This window comes from Silurus aristotelis (assembly GCF_946808225.1).
Source record: "Silurus aristotelis genome assembly, chromosome: 21".
Taxonomy (NCBI): Eukaryota; Metazoa; Chordata; class Actinopteri; order Siluriformes; family Siluridae; genus Silurus; species Silurus aristotelis.
In genome coordinates, this window is record NC_139594.1 from 1,390,864 (window position 1) to 1,400,863 (window position 10,000).

The window sequence follows — 10,000 nt, forward strand, 5'->3', positions numbered from 1 at the left end:
ACTTTACCTATCAAACACCATCACACACACCCACATTACCCTTCAAACACCATCACACACCCACATTACCCATCAAACACCATCACACACCCACATTACCCATCAAACACCATCACACACCCACATTACCCATCAAACACCATCACACACCCACATTACCTTTCAAACACCATCACACACCCACATTACCCTTCAAACACCATCACACACCCACATTACCCTTCAAACACCATCACACACACCCACATTACCCATCAATCACCACCACACACCCACATTACCCTTCAAACACCATCACACACACCCACATTACCCATCAATCACCACCACACACCCACATTACCCATCAAACACCATCACACACACCCACATTACCCATCAAACACCATCACACACACACATTACCCATCAAACACCATCACACACACCCACATTACCCATCAAACACCATCACACACACCCACTTTACCCATCAAACACCATCACACACACACATTACCCATCAAACACCATCACACACACCCACATTACCCATCAAACACCATCACACACACCCACTTTACCCATCAAACACCATCACACACACCCACATTACCCTTCAAACACTATCACACACACCCACTTTACCCATCAAACACCATCACACACACCCACTTTACCCATCAAACACCATCACACACACCCACTTTACCCATCAAACACCATCACACACACCCACATTACCCATCAAACACCATCACACACACCCACTTTACCCATCAAACACCATCACACACACCCACATTACCCATCAAACACCATCACACACACCCACATTACCCATCAAACACCATCACACACACCCACTTTACCCATCAAACACCATCACACACACCCACATTATCCATCAAACACCATCACACACACCCACATTACCCATCAAACACCATCACACACACCCACATTACCCATCAAACACCATCACACACACCCACATTATCCATCAAACACTATCACACACACACACACATTACCCATCAAACACCATCACACACACCCACATTACCCATCAAACACCATCACACACACACACACTTTACCCATCAAACACCATCACACACACACACATTACCCTTCAAAACACTATCACACACACACATTACCCATCAATCACCATCACACACCCACATTACCCATCAAACACCATCACACACACCCACATTACCCTTCAAACACCATCCCACACACACATTACCCTTCAAACACCATCACACACCCACATTACATATTTGTTTCCACTCCCCAGTGTTTGTTCTGAAATTGAACATATAACTGAATTAATAAGTTACCCATTTTTTAAGTCTCTGAGGCACTAATCTTACAACCAGCTCACAGGTTTCAGTGTCAATTCCACAGTTTCTGATGTGTGTGTGTGTGTGTGTGTGTGTGTGTGTGTGTGTGTGTGTGTGTGTGTGTGTGTGTGTGTGTGTGTGTGTAGGTATCGACAGCCCTGAGGATCTGTGCATTTTGTACTCTAATAGAGCTGCTTGTTATCTTAAAGATGGGAACTGTACAGACTGCATTCAGGACTGCAGCAGGTTATACACACACCCCACACACACACACACACACACACACACACACACACACCTCTGAGAGATTAACACTCAGCACAATTAGCTGAGCTAAAACAAGCTATGTCCTACCTCTAACACCACTCTGACTTGCCGCTCTGACTCGCCACCTACACCCTGCTCTGACTCGCCGCCTACACCCTGCTCTGACTCGCCAAATACACCCTGCTCTGACTCGCCACCTACACCCTGCTCTGACTCGCCAAATACACCCTGCTCTGACTCGCCAAATACACCCTGCTCTGACTCGCCAAATACACCCTGCTCTGACTCGCCACCTACACCCTGCTCTGACTCTCCAAATACACCCTGCTCTGACCCGCCAAATACACCCTGCTCTGACCCGCCAAATACACCCTGCTCTGACTCGCCAAATACACCCTGCTCTGACTCGCCACCTACACCCTGCTCTGACTCACTTTGACTTACCACGTTACGATTCCAATCATACAATTCCATTTAATTGGAAAAAAAAATTAAAATAGAAGCGTTTTCACTCCTGCTCTCAGACTTTTTATTACCACTTTGTCTAGATTTAGGATTTAGGATTTAGGATTACAATTATATTGATGTTTTTTTGTTGTTACTAAAATAAACACATAAAGAGGTAAATAGTTGAGTACATAATAATTTATATTGTATAATATCTTGGACACTGTTTTGTAAATGTAAATGTATAATACAATTAATTCTATAAATATGTATTAAGCGTGACATTTTTTCTGTCACAGTTTTACATCCTGGTGTGTGTCTGTGTGTGTGTGTGTGTGTCTGTGTGTGTGTGTGTGTGTGTGTGTGTGTGTGTGTGCAATGTCTGTGGATCTATTTGCACTGGTGACACACAGATTAGTTCTGATCCCTTTTTTTTATCCAATTAAATTCTCAGTGCTCTGGAGCTCCGCCCCTTCTCTCTGAAGCCCCTCCTCCGCAGGGCGATGGCTTATGAGGCTCTGGAGCGCTACAAGAAGGCGTATGTAGATTACAAAACCGTCCTGCAGATTGACTCCAGCATGCAGGCGGCTTATGACAGTGTAAACAGGTACAATATGGAGGGGCGTGAAAAAACACCACTGATCACATCAATGAATGCATCAAATACTACAGCTGGATTTAAAAACACCATAAAATACTGATATTAGCCACATAAACACCACCAACACTCTAAATTTTACCAAAGTTCCTATCAAATATTAATGAAGCAGTAAAAAGACAACAGGTATTTCTACACCATAAAACACATTTTTTACCTTTAAATACCTGTTAACCATAAAAACAAACACCATTATTCACCATAAAAGTCTTATACTGTGTTTAACAATAAACACTATTGTAAACTCTAAAACACCAACAAAGTCTTTTTTTTTAAGTTAAAAATTTACAATTGACAATATTTACTATCAAATATCAATAATAATCAATAACCAAACACCAACAACTGCCAATTTTATTAGTCAGACACCAACATCAACACTAGAAAAATCACTTAGTAAATGTTACCACCACCCACAAGGTCCAACATACCATTACACACTAGTGTTATCCTTATAAAAAACCCTGCATGCTTTCATTTACCAATAAACTAACTAACACCAAAGTTAACCATAAAATACTTACCAACAAACACCAGCGCTCTCCAACAAACACCAGCGCTCTCCAACAAACACCAGCGCTCTCCAACAAACACCAGCGCTCTCCAACAAACACCAGCACTCTCCAACAAACACCAACACTAACACTCTCCGAAAACGACCAACAATCTTTAACAAACACCAACAGTCTCCAACATTCTCCAACAAACACCAGCGCTCTCCAACAAACACCAGCGCTCTCCAACAAACACCAGCGCTCTCCAACAAACACCAGCACTCTCCAACAAACACCAGCACTCTCCAACAAACACCAACACTAACACTCTCCGAAAACGACCAACAATCTTTAACAAACACCAACACTTTCCAACACTCCCAAACATCAACAGTCTCCAACATTCTCCAACAAACACCAGCGCTCTCCAACAAACACCAGCTCTCTCCAACAAACACCAGCTCTCTCCAACAAACACCAGCACTCTTCAAAAACGACCAACAATCTTCAACAAACACCAACAATCTTCAACAAACACCAACACACTCTATCACTCCCAAACACCAACACTCTCTATTACTCCCAAACACCAACACTCTCCAACAAACACCAATGCTCTTCAACAAACACCAGCACTCTTTAACAAACACCAACACTCCCAAACAAACACCAACACTCTCCAACACTCCCAAACAAACACCAACACTCTCCAACACTCCCAAACAAACACCAACAGTCAAATGTTCACTGTCGGCCACAGCAAAATCAGCACATATTCTATACCAGTGGTTCTTAACCTGGGTTCGATCGAACCCCAGGGTCAGTCTCAGGGGTTCGGCGGAGGTCAAGACACACACAGACTCATATGATTCGTGATGACACGCCCCGCTTAAGAAGGGTTCGGTGGATGCGCATATAAAACTGGTGGGGGTCAGTACCTCCAACAAGGTTAAGAACCACTGTTCTATACACAGATAAGAAATCTCGGGCTTGGAGGTCTTTTCACTCGAGGTAATCAGTGTTTAGGTGGAGATTATGGATTTGAGGATTTTTGTTTTTATGTTCTTCATCAGAATCACAAAGCAGCTAATAGAGCAGGATGGTCCTGACTGGAGAGAGAAACTTCCAGCGATTCCTAATGTTCCCATTTCAGCACAGCAGCACCGAAATGAAGAACCGAGCGCTGAGGCTCTCCAGGCACGAGCAGCCAGAGCCGAACAGCAGAAGGGTTTGTCCTTATCACACACACACACACACACACACACACACACACACACACACACACACACACACACACACACAAATACACCTGTTCTGAGAACTTCATTATTGTTTTCCAGAGAAACACTGAATCACCTCATCTCACTGAGTTACTGCTACTTCCTCCTCTGGTGCATTTGGCACTTTCACATTGAATACCAGCTTCCTCCTTCAAACACATTTAACCAGCATCTAACACCAATGTTCTCCAAATCCCACCATCCTTAAATCCCAACATCTTCAAATTCCATTATCCTCAAATACCAACTTCCTCTGTCACCATCCATCACACACTCACATACACTATCACACTTACATACACTATCATACTCACAATCACACACCCTCACACTCACATACACCATCACATTCACATACACCATCACATTCACATACACCATCACATATACCATCACACTGACACTCACATACACCATCACACTCATACACCATCACATTCACATACACCATCACACTCATACACCATCACATTCACATACACCATCACACTCACACTCACATACACCATCACATTCACATACACCATCACATTCACATACACCATCACATTCACATACACCATCACATACACCATCACACTGACACTCACATACACCATCACACTCATACACCATCACATTCACATACACCATCACACTCATACACCATCACATTCACATACACCATCACACTCACACTCACATACACCATCACACTCATACACCATCACATTCACATACACCATCACACTCACACTCACATACACCATCACACTCACACTCACATACACCATCACACTCATACACCATCACATTCACATACACCATCACACTGACACTCACATACACCATCACACTCATACACCATCACATTCACATACACCATCACACTCATACACTATCGCATTCACATACACCATCATACTCACACTCACATACACCATCACACTCATACACCATCACACTCATACACCATCACATACACCATCACACTGACACTCACATACACCATCACACTCATACACCATCACATTCACATACACCATCACACTCATACACTATCGCATTCACATACACCATCATACTCACCATCACACTCACATACACCATCACACTCATACACCATCACATTCACATACACCATCACACTGACACTCACATACACCATCACACTCATACACCATCACATTCACATACACCATCACACTCATGCACTATCGCATTCACATACACCATCATACTCACACTCACATACACCATCACACTCATACACCATCACACTCATACACCATCACACTCATACACCATCACCATCACATACACCATCACACTCACAATCACACTCACATACACCATCATACTCACAGTCACACTCATACACTCACCATCACAGTCATCACCACACACTCACATACACCATCACACTCACATACACCATCACACCGCCATCACATTCACATACACTATCACACTCACCATCACACTTACATACACTATCACACTCACATACACCATCACCCTCACCACCACACTCATACACACCATCACACTCACCATCACACTCATATACACCATCACACTGGTATACACCATCACACTTACATCACACTCACATACACCATCACCCTCACCACCACAGACTCACATACACCATCACACTCACCACAGACTCACATATACCATCACACTCATATACACCATCACACTCATATACACCATCACACTCATATACACCATCACACTCATATACACCATCACACTCACATACACCATCATACTCACAATCACACTCATACACCATCACACTCACATACACCGTCACACTTACACTCACCATCACACTCACATACACCATCACACTCACAATCACACTCACATACACCATCACACTCATATATACCTTCACACTCATATACACATCACATTCACCATCACCCTCACATTCACCATCGCATTCACCATCACACTAATATTCACCATGACACTCACATTTACACACTAACACAGTGTTCAAAAATTATTTATGCAGAGATGCAGAGGTCTTGTATGTCAGCATTTTTTTTAATTACTCAGTGTTTGCACGGCATGTGCAGGTTAAACACAGTGATCCGCCCAGACCGGTTCGCTCACACACACACACACACACACACAAACACACACACAGACACACACACACTGGACAGTGTGTGTCAGCACTAACATGGCGTCTGTTAGCTGAATGAATAATGTACATGCTAACTGAAGAGATGGAACGAGACGTCTGTCACAGCTCCTTTGGCATCCGAGTCTCAGGGTGGGGGAGGGGCAGACTTATAGCAAAAAAGTATTTATAGCATTTTCAACAACTTGCTGGTGTTTGTGTTGTTTCATTAGCAGTGACTATGACTGTTATACTAACTGAGGTGCTTATACTAAAGCTACATCGTGACTCGCTATTGTGTAACTACCACAGATGCTTAGCAAAAACATCTCCTGAACACTGCTAACCAGCTTATCCTACTTACTAATTAGCTGTTTGCAACTTAGTGTTATATATGGGATTGAAATCATGTTTTGCGTTAATTAGCATTAGCATTAGTTATTACTCAATTTGCTAAGTAGTTAACTCGTGCTGCACGTTAGCATGGTGATTCAAATTTTTTCTTTTGTCAGAATGTTTTCTAAACAGTAAACTTGTGAGCTTAGCATTTAAGTGATCAGAGTGTTGCAGGACCCTGCTACATGCTAGCTGACGAGCTTTCGTCTGTGTTCCAAAAGTTTTCTCGTCTTTGTTTCCACGCAGCCAGGAAAGATGAGGCACGTTTTGCTCTGCTGAAGCAGGAAGGCAACGATCTGGTGAGGAGAAGCGAGTTTCAGAAAGCGTTAGAGAAATACAGCGAGTGTATCACTCTCAAACCCACCGAGTGCTCAATCTACACCAACAGGTACGAGCTAACCGCTAATTACACCGCTACAGAGAAGGCATAGTGCAGAGCCGCCTGTTAGCTGCCTGTTAGCCGCCTGTTAGCCACCACCAGGATTAAATATTGTATATTTTTATTTTACAATAAGGATTTTATAGTATAGTAATTAATATAAAAAATGTGTGTGTGTGTGTGTGTGTGTGTGTGTGTGTGTGTGTTTCAGAGCGTTGTGTTTTCTGAAGCTGGAGCGTTTTGCTGAAGCGAGGCAGGACTGTGACTCTGCACTACAGATAGAGCCAGACAACAAGAAAGCATTTTACCGACGAGCGCTCGTTCACAAAGGCCTCAAGGTCACCACCTGCTCCTCCCACCATCCCCTCTCACACCTCACCTGCCCCTCTCACACCTCACCTGCCCCTCTCACCATCCCCTCTCACACCTCACCTTCCCTCTCACACACCACCTTCCCTCTCACACCTCACCTGCTCCACCTGCCCCTCTCACACCTCACCTGCCCCTCTCACACCTCACCTCACCTTCCCTCTCACACCTCACCTCACCTTCCCTCTCACACCTCACCTGCCCCACCTGCCCCTCTCACACCTCACCTGCCCCTCTCACACCTCACCTCACCTTCCCTCTCACACCTCACCTTCCCTCTCACACCTCACCTTCCCCTCTCACACCTCACCTGCCCCTCTCACACCTCACCTGCCCCTCTCACACCTCACCTGCCCCTCTCAAACCTCACCTTCCCTCTCACACCTCACCTCACCTGCCCCTCTCACACCTCACCTGCCCCTCTTACACCTCACCTGCCCCTCTCACACCTCACCTGCCCCTCTCCCTCTCACACCTCACCTTCCCTCTCACACCTCACCTTCCCTCTCACACCCTCTCACACCTCACCTGCCCCTCTCCCTCTCACACCTCACCTTCCCTTTCACACCTCACCTTCCCTCTCACACCCTCTCACACCTCACCTGCCCCTCTCACACCTCACCTGCCCCTCTCACACCTCACCTGCCCCTCTCACGCCTCACCTTCCCTCTCACACCCTCTCACACCTCACCTGCCCCTCTCACACCTCACCTGCCCCTCTCAAACCTCACCTTCCCTCTCACACCTCACCTCACCTGCCCCTCTCACACCTCACCTGCCCCTCTTACACCTCACCTGCCCCTCTCACACCTCACCTGCCCCTCTCCCTCTCACACCTCACCTTCCCTCTCACACCTCACCTTCCCTCTCACACCCTCTCACACCTCACCTGCCCCTCTCCCTCTCACACCTCACCTTCCCTTTCACACCTCACCTTCCCTCTCACACCCTCTCACACCTCACCTGCCCCTCTCACACCTCACCTGCCCCTCTCACGCCTCACCTTCCCTCTCACACCCTCTCACACCTCACCTGCCCCTCTCACACCTCACCTGCCCCTCTCAAACCTCACCTTCCCTCTCACACCTCACCTGCCCCTCTCACACCTCACCTGCCCCTCTCACACCTCACCTGCCCCTCTTACACCTCACCTGCCCCTCTCACACCTCACCTTCCCTCTCACACCCTCTCACACCTCACCTGCCCCACTCACACCTCACCTGCCCCTCTCACGCGCCTCACCTTCCCTCTCACGCCTCACCTGACCCTCTCACACCTTACCTTCCCTCTCACACCTTACCTGCCCCTCTCACCTGCCTCTCTTACACCTCACCTTCCCTCTCACACCTCACCTTCCTTCTCACACCTCACCTTCCCTCTCACACATCACCTTCCCTCTCACACCTTACCTGCCCCTCTCACCTGCCTCTCTTACACCTCACCTTCCCTCTCACACCTCCCTGCCCCTCTTATACCTTACCTGACTCTCTCAAACCTCACCATCCCCTCTCACACCTCACCTGACCCTCTCACACTTCACCTTCCCTCTCACACCTCACCTGCCTCTCTCACACCTCACCTTCCCTCTTACACCTTACCTGCCCCTCTCAACTGCCCCTCTTACACCTCACCTTCCCTCTCACTCCTCCCTGCCCCTCTCACTCCTCCCTGCCCCTCTCACTCCTCCCTGCCCCTCTCACACCTCACTTATTTTTTTGTTGATCTTTGTATTATTAATGATAACAGATGGGAATAAAATTCTCGCTTCACTTTCTAAAGTGTACAATAGCAGGAGGAGACGTTCACTGACTGTGTGTGTGTGTGTGTGTGTGTGTGTGTGTGTGTGTGTGTGTGTGTGTGTGTGTGTGTGTGTGTGTGTGTATAGGACTTCCTGTCGTCCAGCTCTGACCTGCAGGAGGTTTTGCGTTTGGACCCAAACGTTCGCGAGGCTGAACAGGAGCTACAGGAGGTCACGGTTCTGCTGAGGGAGAGTCTACTGGAGTCCAACACTCAGGGTACACACACACACACACACACACATACATACACACACACACACACACACACACACACACACACACACACACACACACATATATATACAGTGAGGAAAATAAGTATTTGAACACGCTGCTATTTTGCAAGTTCTCCCACTTAGAAATCATGGAGGGGTCTGAAATAGTCATCGTAGGTGCATGTCCACTGTGAGAGACATAATCTAAAAAAAAATATCCAGAAATCATAATATATGATTTTTAAA

The 10,000-nt window shown here is 46.2% G+C and overlaps 1 protein-coding gene and 1 long non-coding RNA gene across 3 annotated transcripts in view; one reads left to right on the forward strand and one right to left on the reverse strand.

Moving 5' to 3' along the window:
• Nucleotides 1–10,000, forward strand: part of spag1a (sperm associated antigen 1a) — a 22,002-nt gene that overhangs the window by 2,635 nt on the left and 9,367 nt on the right. For both annotated transcript variants that reach the window (XR_014530689.1, XM_083524557.1), the window contains exons 2-7: nt 1,478–1,577; nt 2,500–2,652; nt 4,271–4,425; nt 7,239–7,380; nt 7,583–7,709; nt 9,626–9,755. Coding sequence is in view for 1 of the 2 variants with exons in the window: in XM_083524557.1 (XP_083380683.1) it covers nt 1,478–1,577; nt 2,500–2,652; nt 4,271–4,425; nt 7,239–7,380; nt 7,583–7,709; nt 9,626–9,755 (807 nt within the window). In the remaining variant the exon portion in view is untranslated. The remainder of the gene's footprint in view (nt 1–1,477; nt 1,578–2,499; nt 2,653–4,270; nt 4,426–7,238; nt 7,381–7,582; nt 7,710–9,625; nt 9,756–10,000) is intronic.
• LOC310716999 lies at nt 5,202–7,228 on the reverse strand. The gene is made up of 4 exons (XR_014530704.1): nt 6,161–7,228; nt 6,053–6,125; nt 5,857–5,880; nt 5,202–5,236 (listed from the first exon to the last, which is right to left on the reverse strand). It is a non-coding gene; the product is annotated as an uncharacterized lncRNA (long non-coding RNA).